The 20,838-nt window shown below is 45.9% G+C and overlaps 2 protein-coding genes across 2 annotated transcripts in view; one reads left to right on the top strand and one right to left on the bottom strand.

Annotated features, from left to right (window-relative positions):
• Nucleotides 1–626: 626 nt before the first annotated feature.
• CKAP2 (cytoskeleton associated protein 2) lies at nt 627–16,492 on the bottom strand. The gene is made up of 9 exons (XM_055140845.1): nt 16,370–16,492; nt 13,233–13,317; nt 10,656–10,731; nt 9,653–10,554; nt 8,881–9,085; nt 7,758–7,928; nt 4,873–4,942; nt 2,706–2,961; nt 627–1,844 (listed from the first exon to the last, which is right to left on the bottom strand). The coding sequence occupies exons 1-9, from the start codon at nt 16,437–16,439 to the stop codon at nt 1,595–1,597; spliced, it is 2,085 nt and encodes a 694-aa protein (XP_054996820.1). The 5' UTR covers nt 16,440–16,492; the 3' UTR covers nt 627–1,594.
• Nucleotides 16,493–18,805: 2,313 nt separating this feature from the next.
• Nucleotides 18,806–20,838, top strand: part of VPS36 (vacuolar protein sorting 36 homolog) — a 36,909-nt gene continuing 34,876 nt past the window's right edge. The window contains exon 1 of the mRNA XM_004619545.2: nt 18,806–19,297. Coding sequence (XP_004619602.2) covers nt 18,872–19,297 — 426 coding nt within the window. The 5' untranslated portion in view covers nt 18,806–18,871. The remainder of the gene's footprint in view (nt 19,298–20,838) is intronic.

Below are 20,838 nucleotides of genomic sequence, written 5' to 3'. Positions count from 1 at the left end.
TTCGATTCCTCTGTCCCTCTCGGAGAGCCCAGCAAGCTACTGAGAGTATCCCACCCACATGGCAGAGCCTGGCAAGCTACCCGTGGCGTATTCGATATGCCAAAAACAGTAACAACAAGTCTCACAATGGAGACGTTACTGGTGCCTGCTCAAGCAAATAGATGAGCAATAGGATGACAGTGACAGTGAAGTGATCTTTCAGAAAGGTAGGAAGTATGATTTGAAATGGAGATCTATTGAACTTAAAGTTCACGCCTCATCTCAGTCTTGGAACTATTTTGGTTGGAATAAATACTAGTTAGATCCATGGCAGCTGTTCTTAGGTATCTGATCTAGACACAGACTGTCTCTATATTTATGAGGGAAAAACCATTCTACAGAACTTTTCCAAACAGAATTTATCTCAAGTTCTCTTTCTCACGGAGAAATTTCACACTACTGCACTACAGTGAAAGCAAACAGCACATACTGATAAATTTCTCAAAAGGTAATATACTGTTAAGCACACACTTTAAGTGTTGAGACCTCGAATCACATCCCACTATAATGTACCTCAGAGACAAGTTCCATATGTCCTACCTGTGCACTCATTGTTTTTTATATTTAAATGAATGTCACGGAGACAGTTACACAAGTATTTTAATTTATTGAATACATATTAGACACTGTTAAAAAGAATAAAAACCCTACACCTGCAACATGAGAAGTGAATAAATATTAGTGCTATTATACAGAATAAATGAACATGACTTTGTGATCTTTAATCAAGTTCATGTTACACAGTTTAGAGCTAATCTTTAACAATGCCCAGGGACTTATTTGAATCAGCAGAGTTTAGAGAGAATGACAGTGACATTATTAAAAGAAAGAAATTCAGATTTAAATACAAGAACTTAGATACACACCATACTTGGTGTATTTTCTTTTTTACCACAAATTATATATTTTCCTACAAGTGGGGTTGGTTAGCTACAGACCCTGGCAACCTCAATCACAATAAAAAGGAACAGAGAGGCCAAGAGGACCTCAGGTTTGCCTGTGCTGAGGGACAGTGGCAGTGAAGGGTGACAGCCAGGCCCGGGCGACCAGAGGCACAGCGGGCTGTGGACCAAGAACCTGGAGGGAGGGACACAGTACACGCACGCTCTGTTTAAAGGTGATGGAATCCACTCTATACATCATAATTGCTGACTTTCAGACTGATCCAGAATTACAATTTTTTACTTGAAAAACAAACTGTGCTCTGTTTAAAGTCAGGAATGTACAAGTTTAGATTTAAAATTCTTTTCATGCAAAAATGTTTTATCTGAAGCACCTCATTTCTGATAATCCATTATGATAACAAATTAGCCTTTTCCTGTAATTTAGGATTATTCAAAGTAAAGTGAACAAGCAAACACTAGGGTGAAAGATGCTTATCGTGGCACACTACTGATCTTGGGGAAAAACCAGGCAGCATTAGCTTTCTGACACAGAGGCGACATCGGCTACACTGAGAATGTTAATGCACGGACTGACCGCCACCACATAGCTGGCTACCTCCTGCCCACAAACATAAGAGCCAGCGAGAATGGACCCCCTCCAGCTCACCCCGTTACTTCTCTGCTACTTCTGGCTCCAACATCCCACACAGAGCTGCATTAGGGCGGCACACAAATGCATCTGTTTCTTTGCCCAACTCTTGCAACTGCTCCAGGGAAGACACACAAGGATAATGGTCTTTTAACATATCTGGCAACTGAGCTGTCTTCTCTTGAAGGCGTCGAGAACGTCTAACTGGTGTTAGAAACTTCAGCTCCTTATATGCAGAATTTGTTTCATCAAACTGTATCTTCTTTTTTATGCTAAAAAAAAATCCACAGAAAATTTCCAGTTTACAAGGGAGATTTCACTTTGACTTATTTTACCACATTGTAACTAGTACATTTTTTACAATGACATTATTGCTTGTCTCCACAGAATAAACTCCTTGAACTTATCCTTTGCTCCATCTGCTGTTAAAGCCTGTACATAGATATTTAAATATCTGTGAAAGTGACTAACTGTTCTATTACAACACCTACTGTTACAATAAAGCACTGTATCACTGTAACACTGTCGTCCTGTCCTTCATTGATTTGCTGGAACGGACACCAGTAACATCTCCATTGTGAGATTTGTTACTGTTTTTGGCTTATTGAATAGCCACAGGTAGCTTGCCAGACTCTGCTGTGGGGGTGGGATACTCTCGGTAGCTTGCCAGGTTCTCCGAGAGAGATGGAGGAATAGAACCCGGGTCGGCCACATGCAAGGCAAACGCCCTACCCGCTGTGCTATTGTTCCAACCCATAATAAAGCACAGATATTAAAATAAAACAGTGTATATCATTTTCAAAATGGTAGCACTCAGGAAAAAGCAAAACAAATTCAGGAATTGAAAAGAGGATGGGTAGTGGAGTTGGCACAAGGGTCTAGAAATACACTTTGCAGGTGGGAGACCTAAAACTGCCAGCACCGAGGGTCTCCCAAGAACCACTGGGAGCAACCCCCTGGGATTGGAGTGTGACCCCAAATAACCAAACACAAAGGTGAAATGAAATCAGTGACATCTCTTTACTTGAAAGATTTGCCAATAAATGGCAGTTACAATCTGAAGCTACCTCAGTTTTAAATGCCATATTATCTCTAAGAATAAAAACAAGTTACAGCATATTTTAAAAGCTTACCTCTGCAAGTAAGGTGTAGTAGACACATTATATTTAATTAAGCAACTTGCCCTAGTTTCTGTACTGGGGGTCTTAATATTACTGTCTGGTTCTTTTGTTTTTACATCTTGCAATTGTTTGCACTCTTGAAAGACCACATCTCTGGGATGCTTATTTTCCATTTCTGGTTTTTCTGAGTCTAGATTTTCAACCCTGGTATCTTCCACGCTGACCTCTTGGATTTCCTCCTTAGTGGCAGAAGCTTCGTTACTTTCTCCTAATGAGATGCATTTATAGATTAAACATTTGACCACATTGAAAGAACAAAATAAAAAGACATTCAAGTAATTCAGTTGGCTGAATTTTCACACCAAGAGAACCGAACTGCCATCCCTTCACTCTGTCAAAGCAAATACTGCCAACTGTTTACGAAAAATTTGCTACCACCTATGTGCCATGGACTACAGATGCAAATATAATGAAATCACACCTGCCCTTTAAGAATTCTACATGTCATCCAAGAGATGTGCTTGAAAGCGATTATGAGAAAAATGCTAACTGAGGTTGACCGAACGGTGATGGGACTCTCTCCAAAGGGCGACTGTGCTGGGGAGAGCTTGCAGGGCTGGAGGGTACATCAGCACGCAGAGGCCTGAGCCCATCCCCGCACAGCCCACAAGGACCCATGCATGTGGCCGAGTCACCCCGACATTGCCGGGCCCGAACTTGACTGCACGCTGGAGCAGGCCCTGGTCCTTAGGCACTGTTTAGGAGCCGTCCCAGTCTCCCTACAAAAGAACTTTACTTACGGGACAGAAAAATGCCTAGGGAGAATTCTCAAGTAACGCTTGGGCCACAAACAAGAGTACTCGATGAGGCCTAGGACCCGATGTTTTATAATCTTAGATACAAACAAGATTAGATTATCCAAGTTAAAATACAAAAACCAGGGGTCAATTTTTGTTTTGGGGATATGTTTGGGTGACTGAGGGGACCACAGAGGTGCTGGGATCAAACCTCGGCCAGCCATGCTTAAGGCAAGTGTCCTACCAACTGTCCTTTAATGCTTCTTGGAAAGGAAGCATCCTTTGGACAACATTCAAGGGTCAGTGGGTTTAGAAAATGTCTCCAGTCACCAGTCCATGAGCCTGTGTGGGCCCACAGGGGCAGGGAGGTTGAGGAAGGTGGAGGGAGGTGGTGATGAGCTAATTTAGGTAAGAAGGGTTGGATCTTAACAAAGTTTAGCTAAAAGTAAGATACTTGTCACTTCTCTAGCAACATATATCAAGAGCCTCAAAAAGTTCAAACTAGGGGCTGGACCAATAGCACAGCGGGTCGGGTGTTTGCCTTGCATATGGCTGACAACGGTTCGATTCCCAGCATCCCATATGGTCCCCCAAGCACCACCAGGAGTAACTCCTGAGTGCATGAGCCAGGAGTAACCCTTGTGCAACGCGAGGTGTGACCCCAAAAGCAAAAAAAAAGTTCAAACTAGCAGCAAGGACACAGCTTCACGGTTTAACACCTGGGCTCCACCCCTGACATCAAATACACGTAAAAGTTTACATGGTTTGACTCTTATTAAAATAAAAATGGTGCTGAAAAGATTGCTCAAAGGGCTGGAGCAATGCACACCTACCTGAGGCCTGAGTGTGATGACCGCCCGCCAGCCACCCGCTTTCTCCCTCCCTCAGCACCACAGCATCTATATTTACTAACCCTAATAAAGATTGTTTCCTAAAGAACTTCTCTAGCACTTCTTTAATTTTTTGTTTGCAACCATTTTTGGCCTATGAAATTTTTATGTGACACTAGGTATAAAATTATATGAAATAAGCACATAAATCAAACATTTTATTTTCATTCAGATACATGGCCCCAGTTTCAGACCAGCCTCTAAAGCACTGAAGACAGAAATTAACAGGTGAAAAATGTCTCTGGTGATTGCTGAGTCCAACATCCTTATTTTTGAAATCAAAAACTAGAGAGGTGAGGTATATTTCACAGATATTCACAACAAATCCACGTTTTGATTTGACCTCCTAATTAACAGTTCTAGAAGTAAGTCAACAGAAGTATGAGCCAACCTACAAATTTTAAAAGTTTTAAAGAAAAACCATTCAAAGAAATTTGATAATAAAATCACAATTCATTTTAAGAAAACAACAACAAAAAAAAACGAACTCACCCAATTTGACCTTTTCTTGACTCTTCGCGGTTAGAATACCTACAATTACCTGTCGCATCTCTTCAATAGGCTTCATTTGTTTAAATGAAGAAAACAGACCGTAAGTTTTATAATCTCACATGGAACAAAATTAGATTGTCCAAGTTGAAATATAAAAACCAGTGACAAATTTTTGTTTCTGGGCTATGCCTGGGGGACTGAGGTGACCACGTGGAATGCTAGGGACCAAACCCAGGTCAGCCACGTTTGCAGGGCAAGTGCCCCCCTACTGTACTTTCTCTCCAGTCCCGAAATTTCTTACTTTAATAATAGGAAATGGTTCTTAGACATAGTCTCAGAACACTTACTGATTCTCAAACATAAAAAAGGCAGTTTTCCCAATTTGTAGAATTAAAATCAACTTAATGGATAGTTCACCAGTTCAAAACTTGTTTAGCTGATACAAACAAAATTAAGAAATGCGCAACAAATAGTATTAGTATCTATTGATAAGCTGATTATATTCAGTTTAATTTGAAAGCCTAGATAATAAAGTTTACTCCTTTACTCCTACATTCAAATACATGATTATGTTTTTGTTTCAGATATTGCTGAAGAGTTTAAAGTTGGTATACCATATTCACTGATTCAGAAGCTGACCAAATGGCCACTCATATATACCAGACAGAATAAGTACTTAATGTTACTTAAAACCAGGACTGGTGGGGCTGGAGTGATGGCACAGCGGGTAGGGCATTTGCTTGCACGCAGCCGACCCAGGTTCGATTCCCAGCATCCCCTATGGTTCTCTGAGTACCACCAGGAGTGATTCCTGAGTGCAGAGCCAGGAGTAACCCCTGAGCATCGCTGAGTGTGACACAAAAAGCAAAAAAAAAAAAAAAAAAAGAACAAAAAGAAAAACACCCCAAATCCCCAGGGACTGATACATCAGCTATTCAAGACATTATACAAAAGGGAAGCGCGGATGCACAGTCTTAGTTCGGAAGCCTCCTCCTCACCATTCACCAAGTCTGCTTTCAATTTGGGAGGCTAATCTTGCTTTGCAATTTCTGCTCTGTCTTACCTTCCTCTTCACACCACTGCTTTCTATGGGAAGCCTTGGCTTTAGCCACACACCCACACGCTGTTACCCCCGCCCTCTGCTGGCAGGGGTGGAGGCGTGGAGAGCATAAGGGGCACAGGCTGTGACCCTCTGCCAGACCCCCAGTAAAGTTTCATTCAATGCCTATTTCAGCTTAGATTCATTTTCTAATGTCTCAATATCCCTACTGCCTGACCAAGCTTTAGAAGGCTGAAAAGTTTTGTTATGCAATTCAAGTGGCCTTTAAAAACAGGGGCCGGAACGACTGCACAACACAGCTTGCCTTGCAGCCAGCCAGCCAGGTTCAGTCCCTGTTTTTGCATAGGATCCTCTGAACACCACCAGAAATAATTCCTGAGTGCAGAGCCAGGAGCGACCCCTGAGCATTGCCAGGTGTGGGGGCCCCTCGACCCCCACGAATCCCTACAATTTTATATATATATGAAAAATTCTAAATAAAAATTTTTCCCCCAGTAGCTAGACAGTCACACCCCACCAAACACCCCCCCCACCCCCCCCACCCCCGTAATCCCATCAGCAGCCAACATCCAGAGAGTATAAAACCAAGCTCCCGGAAGCGTGTGGCCGCAATGCGGCCATGTGACGAGCCTAGTTCTTTCTCTTAGAGGACCTGACAAGCTACCAAGAGTCTACTGCCCACTTGGGAGAGCCTGGCAAGCTCCCTGTGGAGTATTCATATCCCAAATACAGTAACAGATATATACATACCTCTCAGAGAGCCAGGCAAGCTACTGAGAGTATCCCGCTCGATACTAGCTCAGCAGAGCCTGGCATATTTGATATGCCAAAAACAGTAACAATAGGTCTCAGTCCCCTGACCCTGTAATAGCCTCCAATTGTTGGGAAAAACAAGTAAGGAGAGGCTGCTAAAAATCTCAGGGCTGAGTGTAATAGAGACGTTACTGGTGCCCGCTCGAGTAAATTGACGAATAACAGGATGACAGTGATTTAAATAAATATATGCAGAAATTGTAGGTTTTTGAAAGTTATAAGGTTTTTCCCTGAAGTTTATGAAAATTTTTAAATATTGTATATATACATATGTATGTATATATACATATATACATATGTATGTATACATATATATGTATATATTTATGCATTCACAACTTTTAAAACTTAAATTGTGGTGTGTCCTCAATACATTCAGAATGATTACACTGTAATAATGAAGTTTGGTAAGTTTTCGACATCTTGTTGTTTTTTTTTTTCTTTTTTAAATTTTTTAATTTTTTTTTTTTTTTTTTTTTTTTTTTTTTTTGCTTTTTGGGTCACACCCGGCGATGCACAGGGGTTACTCCTGGCTCTGCACTCAGGAATTACCCCTGGCCGTGCTCAGGGGACCATATGGGATGCTGGGATTTGAACCCGGGTCGGCCGCGTGCAAGGCAAACGCCCTACCCGCTGTGCTATCTCTCCAGCCCCAAATTTTTTAATTTTTTAAAATTATTATTATTTTTTTATTTTATCACCATGTGGAAAGTTACAAAGTTCTCAGGTTTATGTCTCAGTTATACTGTATTCAAACACCATCCCTTCACCAGTGCCCATATTCCACCACCAAAATCCCCATGACATCTTGTTTTTTTTTTTCTTTTTAGGGCACACCTGGCAATGCACAGGAGTTACTCCTGGCTCTGCACTCAGGAATTACTCCTGGCAGTGCTCAGGGGACCATATGGTATGCTGGGAATCCAACCCGGGTCAGCTGTGTGCAAAGCAAACGCCCTACCCGCTGTGCTATCACTCCAGCCCCTTTCATCATCTTATTTCATCATCTTACCTGAGCTCCTGCTAGAATGGCCTGCTCATAAATTGCGATGATATTTTCAATAGGGCTTGTGACTGGTTCAAGACGTGTCAGGCAGATCCAATATCTAACAAGTTTTTTGGCCTCTGGAATATTTTGAATCAGATCATTCAGAGTGGTCAATACTTCTTCTTTCGGACATCCCTAAAATAGGAAGATACACAATGAATGGATTCTTTTATTCAAGAAACAATGACTAACTTAGTAGGCTGAACATCATTGTTCAAAAGTAAAAACATTGACACAAGTCAGGAGTAACCCCTGAGCATCGCTGGATGTGACCCAAAAAGCAAAAATAAATAAACAAAAAAATAAAATAAAAATAACCTGAATTTTTCCTAGAAAAATCACATGCAGTTAAATAGTGGACAGAAAAATTCTGTACTATCAACAGAGAACTTCAGTGGAGGAGGAGTTTTCATCTGTGCCCTCTTGGAATGTCCTGGAGGGCCACCCTAGGATCGTGTGCCCTAGTGGAAAAATGCTGGTTTGTGAGGTTTTATTTCCAAATTATTTTAGTCTACATTAATCTGTGATTAATAATTGCTCCTTGTTTGTGTTGCAAATCTTTGATAAAATGTAAATGAAAAACATAATTTGTAAATACACTGAACAATTGTGTGAAGTGCATCAGAGATGAAAAGTGAACATCCACCCTTCGCTTAGAACAGAATTCTTCCACCAGTGTCGCCGTGATGCTTTTTCCTGCTTTTAACCATAGCGCTAGTTAGAAGGCATTCCAAGAGGACCACAGACGAAAATTCCTCAACTGAGATTTTCTGTTGATAGTACAGAATTTTTCTGTCCACTATCAAACTACATATAATTTTTCTAGAAAAAATATTCAGATCATTTTTTAACTGTTGAGGGGGCCTTTTCAGCACTCTGCCTTTTTAACACAAATGAAAATAAAATCTTTAAATTTCACTAATTTAAAATGGAATCCAACAAAAGCTAAAGACACAATCTCACAACTAGCACTAATTCAATAGAACACAATGCGCACAGTGTGGCGAAAAATGCTGAGGATGTATAGCTAGTAGAATACATATGCTGCTCATTTAAACTACAAAATATCACACAAAACATACTCTACCTCTTCAATTAGATTCAGACATTCAGAAAATGTCCTATTCACTTTGTCAGTAAATAATCTTTGCTCGTCTTCTTCTGCCATGGTGGTCCAAAAGGACGCGACTGGCTTCTCGTTCTGTCCTGTCTGCTCAGGCTGGTTATCCACGGGCTGAGGCGGCCTTTTCAGCACCCTGCCCCTGTTGGCTTTCCATTCACTCAGACGAGCTCTACGGTTAGAAGCAGGAGAAAAGCATTATGGTGACACCCGTGAGAGACTCTATCAAGCAGAGGAAACGTCAAAAAACATTTTCAGACCTTAGAGAAGCCCCATACTAACTCTTCAAGCCTGAGGAAAAATACAGAGTATAGCCAAGTTAATTATAGAGTTAAAGGCCCCAAGAATGCATTTGTTTTAAATAGAGGGCTTAAGAAGGATGTCCCAGTTTGATTCAGAACTTTAATGCAGCTTAAGTAAAACAATCTAATAAAATATACACATACACAGTATCTTCAGCTACTCTGTTCCACAATGTAAACTTGCTTACATTTGTCTGTGCATGACAGAGAAGAATCCACAAATGCCAAAGAAAATAGAGTGCGTTCGAGAAAACTGTAAGCTAAATTCGCAAATGGCACTGCATTAAAAGCCAAGCAAAATTAGACTTTTTGGTGAGATGTTCAATATACAGATATTGAAAACTAATGCCATATACCTGAAATCTACATAGTCATCATATCAGCTTTAAAAATAAAAATTAAGCAAAACTTTCACCAATAAAATTAGATATACTTACTTCCTCTCTTCTGCAGTTTCTTTGGGCAAAGTCAATCTGCCATCAAGAGTTGCTTTGGCAATAGTGTGTCTGCGCTGGTCAGTAGGTTTTGATTTTTCTATCAATTTGCTACGAAAGGATGAAGCAGGCCTGACTACAGCTACAGACATGGTGCTTCTTGAGGGCGCTTTGCTCTGTTTTATCTGAGGAGCACTGGCTTGTACACCAGAGCCCACTGCATTTAACTGCACGGCTTTTTCACGAGGCCCCTTCTGAACCGCAGCACTGGCAGAGATCCTGCTGACACCTTGTTTCCCAGGGTCCTGATTCTCTCGGTGACTCCCAACAGGAGGTCGCACGGGTGGTCTGTGCTGAGCTGCAGCCTTCACAGGCTCCGTGGCGGTCCTCCAGCTCGAGGTACCATCATTCTTCAAGGTGACAGCGTCGGTACTGATTGGCCGAGACTTTGTGACAGCGTCGGTACTGAGTGGCCGAGGCTTTGTGACTGCAGCGGGGACTTTAGAGACAGTCGTGGGAAGCTTCTTGGTTGTTCCAGAACTCACACCTTTCTCCTGAAGAGGTTTTCTAAACGAATCGATCTTAGACTGGACAATCTGGCCTCGGTAGGATCCAAGGACAGGTTTCTTGGGAAGAGCAGCCTCTTGCTTTGGTTTTTCTAGAATCGTCTGTTTCTTTTTACTGTAATTTTTGAGGTGAAATGCTTGGCTTAATGTCATATGCTGACCTTGGGGGTCATCTTTAAGAGGCAAGGGCAAAGTTTGATTATTATCCTCCAAATTTTGTGCGTCCACTGCTCTAGGTGGACTAATCAATTCCTTAGAAGGCTTTAAAGGGATACAATTTTTTCCCACTGATACATTATTTTTGTTCCCCGTAGGTCTACCAATATTTTCTTTATTAGCCTAGAAGAATTATTTAAAACAAATAATTATTTCAGAACTCATTTCAGAAAGAGTCAGAAAAAGAAAACGGATAGTTTATGTGGACTATGCACAAGTCTTACCATTTCTGCTTTAAGTTTCAAACCTTTCGTCTCTCGCTGGACCAGGTTCTTAGATGTTATCACTCTCTGGCTTTGACTATTAAAAATAAAAATAAAATAAAATAAACCCTCTACCAAAGTGATTGCCTTTCCAGAAAAAGGAAATCAATGTATATTAACAATTAATCAAATTCAAAATTTTAAATTTGATAATGAAGCAATAACTAAGATTTATTTCTCCGAAGCAGACCTTTTCTTTACAATAGGGTGGTAGATCTAAAGAAACAGTTGAGGAATCAAAGCTATTTCTTTAAAAGTATTATCACTGCCAGGTGCTCTAAAACACTTTACTCTCACTTCAAACCGCTGTTTCTACTTAACCCCCAAAAGCCTTCCCAAAAAACATTTGGCTTAGTTTTTATATCAAATTACAGACCTGTACTGAAACATGTTTAAAACAGCTCTCCTTAAAGAAATACTAATTTATCTTTTTTTTTTTTCTTTTTGGGTCACACCCGGTGATGCACAGGGGTTACTCCTGGCTCTGCACTCAGGAATTACCCCTGACTGTGCTCAGGGGACCATATTGGATGCTGGGAATTGAACCTGGGTCGGCTGCGTGCAAGGCAAATGCCCTACCCGCTGTGCTATCTCTCCAGCCCCCTGTCATAGATGCATCTTAATTCACTGCCTATGGACTTTAGATTCTAGTTACCACTGCATTTTAGAATACATAATCGGAGAAAATTATTTCTCAACAATTCAACCTAAATTTACAGATAAGATGGGTAGTATAGACTAAGAGACTCTTAACAAGTAATTAAAACAATTTTGCATACCATGGTGGTGGGGAAAGAGGATTCAGGGATTCTAAGAGATGCCAAGTTCAGAGATGTTAAGGTGTAGGTGTGTGTGGGAGGAGGGGGAATGCGGGGAGAAGAGAATGTATATTTCAGAGCTAAGAGAACTTGATTTTCTGTCCACGGAAAATGCTTGCTTTTGTCATAATCTTATACTACCTTAAAATTTTAAACAAAATAATACAGGTATTTTTATGGGGTGCTGAGACGAATCAATTTCAGTTTACAACCCCCCTGCACACATTTGGGAAGGACAGCCCCCAAGTCCTTCATGGCACAAAGCAAAGAGGTTTTCATCACATTGCAGCACTGCAAAAAGAGTGGCATACACACTCTTGTGTCTTGAAATGGTTTTCTTGGGGTCAGGGAGCTGATATAGTTGCAGGAATTCTCCCCGTGAGCCAGAGAGAAAGGAAGCAGCACATTCAGCATTGGGAGAACCCAGGCTTCTGCCCGGGCCCCAGCTGAGCTGGTGGTGAAAAGACTGGGCCCCGCCCAAGAGAAGAGTTCCCTGTTACGGACTATCTGATGGGGGATGAGGCCATCTGCAGGGGGCTGGCGGGAGGAGTCCAGAGCGGGAATTCCCAAGTGTGTCATCTACAAAGGCAAAGCGAGACTATCACAAAGACACGAGCATGCTGGGAGCTCACCCACCCACGAGAAAGGGAGGCGAGGACCTCTCAAGGTTGCACGCCAGGGTCCTGGCGTCACCAGACTCAGCTGCCCCTCGAAGCTTGGCCCTGCTCTCACGATAGTTTGAAACACGGATGATAGTCTATTTTCCTCATCAGTACCGAGGATGACAGCGCTAGCTGCCCGACCCCCACCCTACCCCCACTCCGCACTGCCCCACAGGTGGCGCCCTGCACGCTACCGGCACCCAGAAGCAGGACTGGGCAGCAGGCGCCGCAGGCCTGCACAGGAAACGCTGAGCTGCAGAACGACCCTCCTCATCTCCCAAATAAAACTGTTCTTAGGGTGCCAATGAGTTTACACAGGGAGTGATCGAATGCTGAGCCATTCGGGAAGTCCCTAGCTGCATGCGGCTATTGAAGCATTTGATGTGATTAATCCAAATTGAGATGGGCTGAGAGTATAAACTTCGTGCTAGACTTTGAAAATTTAGTACCTAAAAAAGTAAAAACAATTAAAAAATTACATATATTAACTGCAGCAATAGCACAGCGAGTAGGGCATTTGTCTTGCATGCAGCCGACCTGGGTTTGATTCCTCCGTCCCTCTCACAGAGCCCAGCAAGCTACTGAGAGCATCCCGCCTGCACGGCAGAGCCTGGCAAGCTCCCCGTGGCATGTTCGATATGCCAAAAACAGTAACAAGTCTCACAATGGAGACATTACTGGTGCCTGCTCGAGCAAATTGATGAGCAACGGGATGACAGTGATACAGTGACAGTGATATATAATGTTAACAAACAGAATATAATGGATTAAATTTTTTTTAATTGTTTTTGAACCTCATTTTATCTTAAAAAAAAAAAAACTTAAAAATTGTGGCTACTAGGAATTTGTGCTTTTTGGTTTGGGGGCGGCCATCCCTGACAGTGCTCAGGCTCACAGTGCTCTGTGCTGATGGATCACTCCTGGCAATGCTGGTGCCTTACCCTGCTGTATTATCCCTCCACCCAATAATTTTAAATTGTACACAAGGCGTGATACATTTTTATTGGAAAGGTTTAATATAACCTTACAGATCTGAAATGAAGGAAAGAGCAGCTCACCTGGATGATATCTGATTTTCTTGTTCGGATGCAAAAAGTGTTTTTCTCCTTAAGAGATGTTCCTTAAGTTTTTCTCTTCTTTGTTCTAAATAATAACAAAGGGGTCACAAGTCAACATTAGTTAAAGTAATGGCATCTAATACACTATTTGAAACAGGTTCTACATGGCATTACCTTGTAAATGAGAAAACGTCTCAAATCAAGAATTATATTCTCACATGTGCACAAATGAAGAGTCAAGAGAACATCAGTTATTTAAAAAACAATCCCATTCACAATAGTGTCTCAGAAAATCAAGTTCCTTAGAATCAGCTTGACTAAGGAGGTGAAGGACTACACCTCTTTAGTTAACTAGAAAATTACAAAACACTGCTTCAAGAAGTAAAAGAGGACACTAGGAAATGGAGACACATCCCCTGCTTGTGGATCGGGAGACTTAACATTGTCAAAATAACAACACTCCCCAATGCATTATACATATTCAGTGTGGCCCCTATAAGAATACCCATGACATTTTTCAAAGAAATAGACATAACAGTCCTGAAATTCATATGGAACAATAAACCACCACAAAGAGCTAAAGCAATCCTTGGGGGAAAAAAGATGGGTGGCATCACCTTCCCCAACTTCTAAGTGTACTAAAAAGCCATAGAATTAAAACAGCATGGTATTGGAATAGAAACAGACACGAAGACCAATGGAATAGCACTGTGGCAATGTCATCCTGTTGTTCATCAATTTGCTTGAGTGGGCACCAGTAACATCTCCCTTGTGAGACTTGTTGTTACTGTTTTTTTGCACATCGAATACGCCACGGGTAACTTGCCAAGCTCTGCCATACAGGTGGGATACTCTCAGTAGCTTGAGGGGTCTCCGAAAGGGACGGAGGAATCGAACCCAAGTCCGCTGAGTGCAAGGCAGACGCCCTACCCGCTGTGCTATTGCTCCAGTCCAGTGGAATAGAATTGAATATTTTGACACATACTCTCAACTATATGATCATTTAATCTTTGATAAAAGAGTAAGAAATGTGAAGTGGAGCATGGAAAGCCTCTTCAATAAGTGACGCTGGGAAAATTGGACAGTTACATGCAAAAAATGAACTCAGACTGGTCTAATGCCAACCACAAAAGTCAGACAAAATTGGAGTAAAGACCTCAATATCAGACCTGAATCTGAAAGGTGCATGGAGGAAAATGTAGACAGAACTCTCCATGATACTGAAGCTAAAGGCATCCTCGAGGATGAAACACCAGTGACCAAGCAAGTGGAAGCAAAGTTAAAAACAAATCAGACTACATTAAACTAAGAAAGCTTCTGCACACCAAAAGAAATAATGACCAAAATAGGAAGCCCATGGAATGAGAAAAATTATTTACCCAATACCCATATAAGGGATTAATATCCAGGATATACAAGATGCTGGAAGAACTTTACAAGAAAGAAACCTCTCACCCCATCAAAAAATGGGGAAAAGAAATTAACAGAAACTTCCTCAAAAAGGAAATACAAATGGCCAAAAGGCACATGAAAAATACTCTACATCACTAATCATCAGGGAGATGCAAATCAAAACAACGATGAGATATCATCTCACACCACAGAGACTGGCACACATCAAAAAGAACAAGAACAAGTGCTGGCGTGGATGTGGGGGAAAAGGGACTCTCATTCACTGTTGGTGGGAATGCCAATTAGTCCAGCCTTTTTGGAAAACAATTTGGACATTCCTCAAAAAATTAGAAATTGAACATCCATATGACCCAGCAATACCACTTCTTCGAATATATATGGGACATGCAAAAAAAAAAAAGTAGAAACGACACCTACACCTCTATGTTCATTGCAGCACTGTTCACAATAGCCAGAATCTGGAAAAAACCCCAGTGCCGGAGAACAGATGACTGGTTGAAGAAATTATGGTATGTCTACACAATGGAATACTATGCAGCTGTTAGAAAAGATGAAGTTATTATGAAATTTGCTTATTAAGTGGGTGGACATAGAGAGTAGCATGCTAAGTGAAATTAGTTAAAGAGAGGCAGACGTAGAAGGACTGCACTCATTTGTGGAATATAAAATAATATGAGGCTAACACCCAGGAACAGAAGAGACAAGGGCCAGGAGGAGCACTCCACAGCTTGAAGCCTGCCTCACGTGCTGAAGGAACAGGTAGCTGGGATGGAGAAGGGACCACCAAGTCAGTGATGTCTGGAGGGATGGCTGGGGTGGGAGGCGGGTGCTGGAAGCAGACTAAGGACCAAACAGGATGGCCTCTCAGCGTCTGTACGGTAGACCACGATGCCCAAACAGAGTGAGAGAGAAAGAAGGAAAGTCGAGGGGGGGGAATGGGGTGGGGGGGGTACTGGGGACATGGGTGGTAGAAGATGGGCACTGGTGGGGGGAGGGTGCTCCATCACTGCATGACTGAAACTCATGAAAGCTTTGTCACTATCTCACGGTGATTCAATGAAAAAATAAGTAAAAGAGAGAACATCAGTTGCTCCCCACCCTCTTCTGTGCCCCTGCGTGTGTGCGCGCGCGCGCGCGTGCATGTGTGTGCACGAGTGTGCGCGTGTGCATGTGTGTGCACACGTCGGGGCTGAGCCGGTCGCCCCGCGGGCCGCGCGCGCCCTCCGCCCAGCTGCCAACCTAGCCGGGCAAGTTTTCCGCAAACGGCTACAGAACGCGAAGCCTCAAGGAACCGCGGTGCTCGGACGAGAGGCCCCGAGTTCTGATAGGTCAGAACCGGGTTGCTCCGTTTCCCCCGGGCCAAGACAAAGAGCGGGATTCGGGAGACCCCCGGCCACTCGGGACTGCCCGCCAAGCTCACGGCCCCGGACCCGCACCCCGTAACCGGCGGTGGCGCGCGGCGCACGCGCACTCAGCTCCAGGCCGGTGCCGGTCCCGGGTCCCGGGTCCCGGGTCCCGGGTCCCGCCCCCCGCCCCCGCCCCCGCGGCCCGGACCCCGGCCCCGACCCCCGCCCCCACGCCCGCGCGGCCCCCGCCCGCAGAAGGCCCCCGCCCAACGGACGCGCGCCGGCGGGGCTAGCGAACTCCCGCACACGAGCGGCCCGCACACGAACGCCGCGGAGCAGCCCCGCGCCCCCAGCCCGCGCCCCCCGCCCGCGCCTCACCTCGGAAGGCCGGCTGCGTCCTCTGGGTGGGCGGCAGCCGCAGGTCGCGGGGCGCGGCGCGGGCGCTCATCGCGGCTTTCAGCCCGCAGCGCCGTTCGCCCGCCCCGACCGGCAGACCGCGGGCGCCGCCGCCGCCCATTGGCCCACGGCGAGACTTGAATGGGCCAATGGGCGCCGGGGGCGGGGCCGGAGCGGCCTGGTCGATCTGCAGCGGCTCTAAGCCGGTTGGGTTTTTGTTTTGTTTTGTTTTTTCCAGTTTTCAAATCGAAACGTCCGTCTGGGACTTGCAGCGCGGGAGGAATCGGCCTTATTTTCTCATCTGTCAGTCCTCCTACATGGCCAGACGCACCCATTCGAAGAATGGCCTCTCTTTTTTTTTCCTGGAAAACCAAAGGCAAGGTTTATTTCCTCATTTGCAAAGACAAGGCAGTGAAAGAAAGGGAGACAAAAAGTGATGAGTTTGACTACAAGCTACCAGATAAATCACTTCATCTAAGTGGACTTCATATACACACAAGAGAACACTATTGGTTAATTTCTAAGTATATATTCCTTATCTGAAATTTTGTATTACTGTTTTCCTAGGTTATAAATAATTTGTCATTAGGGGAATTTGCACGTTTCTTATCCAATCTAATACTCTGTATATGATGCTAAAGTATATATTAACTTTTTAATTTATTTTTGCTTTTTTTGGTCACACCCGGTGATGCTCAGGGGTTACTCCTGGCTCTGCACTCAGGAATCACTCCTGGCATTGCTTGGGGGACCATATGGGATGCTGAGAATTGAACCCCCGTCGGCCGCATGCAAGGCAAATGCCCTACCCAATGTGTATTTTTTAATGAATCACCGTGAGGTACAGTTACAGACTTACAAGCTTTCGTGCTTACGTTTCAGTTATACAATGATCGAGTACCCATCCCTCCACCAGTGCCCATTCTCCATCACCAATGATCCCAGTATCCCTCCCACCCCCAATTCCATCCCCCCACCCCACCCCGCCTCTGTGGCAGGGCATTCCCTTTTGTTCTCTCTCTCCTTTTGGGTGTTGTGGTTTGCAATAGAGGTATTGAGTGGCTATCATGTTCAGTCTATAGTCTACTTTCAGCATGCATCTCTCTGTAGCAGGCCCTCCAAGCACCCTTTACTTGGTGGTCCCTTCTCTATCTGAGCTGAGAATGGCTTCTCTTTTGAGACATTAGTACTTCGCACTGTTGTCCCGTTATTTATCAATTTGCTTGAGCAGGAACCAGTAATGTCTCTTTTGTGAGACTTGTTACTGTTTTTGGCATATCGAACACGCCACGGGTAGCTTGCCAGGCTCTGCCTCTCGGGCGGGATACTCTCGGTAGCTTACTGGGACAGAGGAATTGAACCCGGGTTGGCCGTGTGCAAGGCAAACGCCCTACCCGCTGTGCTATCACTCCATTCCTTTTGACACATTAAAAAAAATATATATATATAGAGAGAGAGAGAGAGAAAGAGAGAGAGAGAGAGAGAGAGAGAGAGAGAGAGAGAGAGAGAGAGAGAGAGAGAGAGAGAGACCCTCAAACTTTGGAAGGAAGGCAGTTTCTCTAAAAGACCTCTCTCCTGAACAGGTGAAAACATTAAGTGCATCCAATGTGAAAACAAACTGCAGCCACCTGGAGTCGTCAGTTGCTCCCCTCTGGAGTCAAACAGGACCTGAACGCACCTGCAAGGCCAGGTGGACCAACTCGTAGGGCAGAGTTGATGCACTTGCTCCAGGCAGGAGGGAAGTTCAAGAAAAGGGAATGGTCCACGGTGTTTGGCTGCAAAAGAGGTCTAGCAGGGGTGGCGATGACAGAGACCACTGGGTTAGAAATCTATGAGTTTCTGCCAAAGGCAGAATACTGTGGGAAAATACAGGTTATTGCCAAGTGAAATTAAAGAGCCCCTAACAGAAGATATATACTCATGGATCAGACATCCCTACCTTGTTAGGATGTTTATTTTTTCCCAGCTGACCTGTTCAGTACCATCTCAGGCAAAATCCTAGGTTTCCCTATAGAAATTAATAACTGGATTTTAAAACGGCAGGCAAAGGATCTAGCGAGGCAAAACGGACGTCAAGAAGAACAAAGTTTATTGCTGATTTCAAGATTTCTTTATTCATTCATTCATTTTGGCCACACCCAGTGATGCTCAGATAGCAGTGCTCAGGGCAATATTTATGGTGCCAGGGACGGGACCGGATCAAGCGTCATGCAAGAGCAAGCACCTTCTTTGTACACACGGCGATGCTCAGGGTTTGCTTCTGGATCTGTGCTCAGGCATCGCTGCCGATGGAGGTCCGGTCCCATTGTTGGCCCCATGCAAGGCAAAACCCCTTGTATTGTGTCCATAATAACCTTCAAGGGGCGAGGGTGGGAGAAGAGGCTCAAGATAATACTTAGGCATTGATAACAGCTGAATAGATATCGGGGTGGGGGGTTGGGCGTCACCGACGCTGTAATTCACAGCCCTCGATGGACAGGGCAGATGCACTGGGCAGTGACGAATCGGCCAGAGGGGCGCACGGTAGGACGCCGGGACTCACCCGGGCTCGGGAGCCTCTGGACTTGGTTCAGACAGGACGAAGGATGGGATCGACCACCTGACCGGGCCACCGGAGGGCCGGCCGCCGGGTGGGAGGGTGCGAGTGGCCCTCGGAGAACCGGCCACCAGGAGACGCTGCAAGTACGTCTCCACGTCCCCGGGAGGCCGCGGGTCGTGCCGGCGCGAGCGCGCTGCGTCCCGCCGGCCGCCAGGGGGCGCCGCAGGCAGGTGCGCGGTTCCGCTCTCGCCGCGCGGGCGCGGGCGGAGGCGGCCATGGACCGGTTCGTGTGGACCAGCGGCCTCCTGGAGATCCACGAGACCCTGGTGCTCCAGCAGCGCGGGGTGCGCATCTACGACGGCGAGGAGAAGGTAGGAGGGGGGGCCCGGGGTGGGGACGCGGCTGCCCGCAGCCAAGCACGCGCGGGCCTCCCGGTCCGCCCGGCCTCCCGGTCCGCCCGGCCTCCCGGTCCCCTCCGCCGCCCTCGGCGCTCGCTGCCCGGAGCCCCCGCTGGCCGCGTCTGCGCCCGGTGCGGGGCGGCGGGCCGGGCGGGGGCCTCTGGAGCCCGAGTGTCCGGCGTGACTGGCGTGTCCGGGCCGGGGTCTGAGCGGCCCTGCCGGGTCTCGCCCGCGCTGGACCAGGACGGGCGGGCGGGGGCGGCGCCCAGCGGAGGGTCGCGCGACGGAGGGGCCGCGGCGCTGCTCTCCCGGGCCCCCCGCTGCAAACCGGCAGAGGGTGCGGGCTGGGTGCGAGTCTAGCGTCCCTTTGCGCCCACTTCCCCCTCTGCCCCTCTGTGTGCTCGCGGAACTCGGCGGGTTTGTTTCAATGTATCTTCCCAGCCCGTGGCATTTCCGGGTTGTCACTTGCACCCGCCCGGGGCTCCGGCGCAGGAGTTGGAGGCAGGAGGTACCCAGCTCTGCACCCCCAGCCTCACCCCACCCTAGGCGCCGTGTGTGTGCTCCGTGGTTGCCTTCACCGCTGAGTCGCTGAGTCGTGGTCTTCCCTTTGGGACGGAGAGGGAGCACGGGGGGCTACCCAGCGGAGTGCAGGGCAGGGTCTCACCTGGGTGTGCACAGCACCCCCCCCCCCCCCCCCGCTCGGAAAGGGTTTGATGAACCCAGTCCGGGATCGGATCCAAAAGACGCCGCCAAAGCCCCTCCCTCCAGGAAGCCCTCACACCGTGGCCCTGCACACCAGGAATCCTGGGGCCAGCTCACCACACGACTCTAGTCTGCCCAGACACGGCCAGAGTACCGAAACCATTCTGCCGATGTCTGTAAAGTCACGGTGAAGCACATCCTAGTTTTTCCTTTAAACGTTTTTCTTCTCTTCTTTTTGTTTTAGCTTACAGATCACAAACAATGTCAGAGGCTGGGCCAGAGCCACGGTACAGCTGGAAGGGCATTTACCTTGCACACCAGCCAACCTGGGTCCATCCCCGACACCCTAAGATGGCCCCCTCCCCCAGCCCGTAAGCCCTGAGCACTGCTGGGTGTGGCCCCCCAAAAGTAATAATAAAATTTAGAAGTCAGAGGCTTAAGAAATAGGTCATAGGCAAAATTTGCTTGAGAGCCTTTCAATTCTGGTTCGGAATTTTACCTGCTAAAAGCTGGTGAAGGGACTCTAGAAACTGGAGTAGGAGTCAGCTCATTGCACTGGGCCCCGCGCTGGATGGACCATGTCACCCACCCTTGTATGATGGGCCTGCGGCTCTGCCTGTAGATCTAACCGTGTTCCCACCAGAGTCTTGCCCTGGTTAGCATCCACACACGCTCCCCAGGCAAACAGCACGTGGCTGGCTAAACGTTCTTTGGACACTCCCAGAGTGTGGAAGTGGCCGTTCATTCCTCAGAAGGAGGCTTGTTGGTATCTTCTGGCGCATTGTAAGGATGAAGGCCGTTTTTCAAAGGAG

The sequence above is a fragment of the Sorex araneus genome, chromosome 1 (genome assembly GCF_027595985.1).
Source record: "Sorex araneus isolate mSorAra2 chromosome 1, mSorAra2.pri, whole genome shotgun sequence".
Classification (NCBI taxonomy): domain Eukaryota; kingdom Metazoa; phylum Chordata; class Mammalia; order Eulipotyphla; family Soricidae; genus Sorex; species Sorex araneus.
This window is presented reverse-complemented; position numbering and strand designations above follow the sequence as displayed.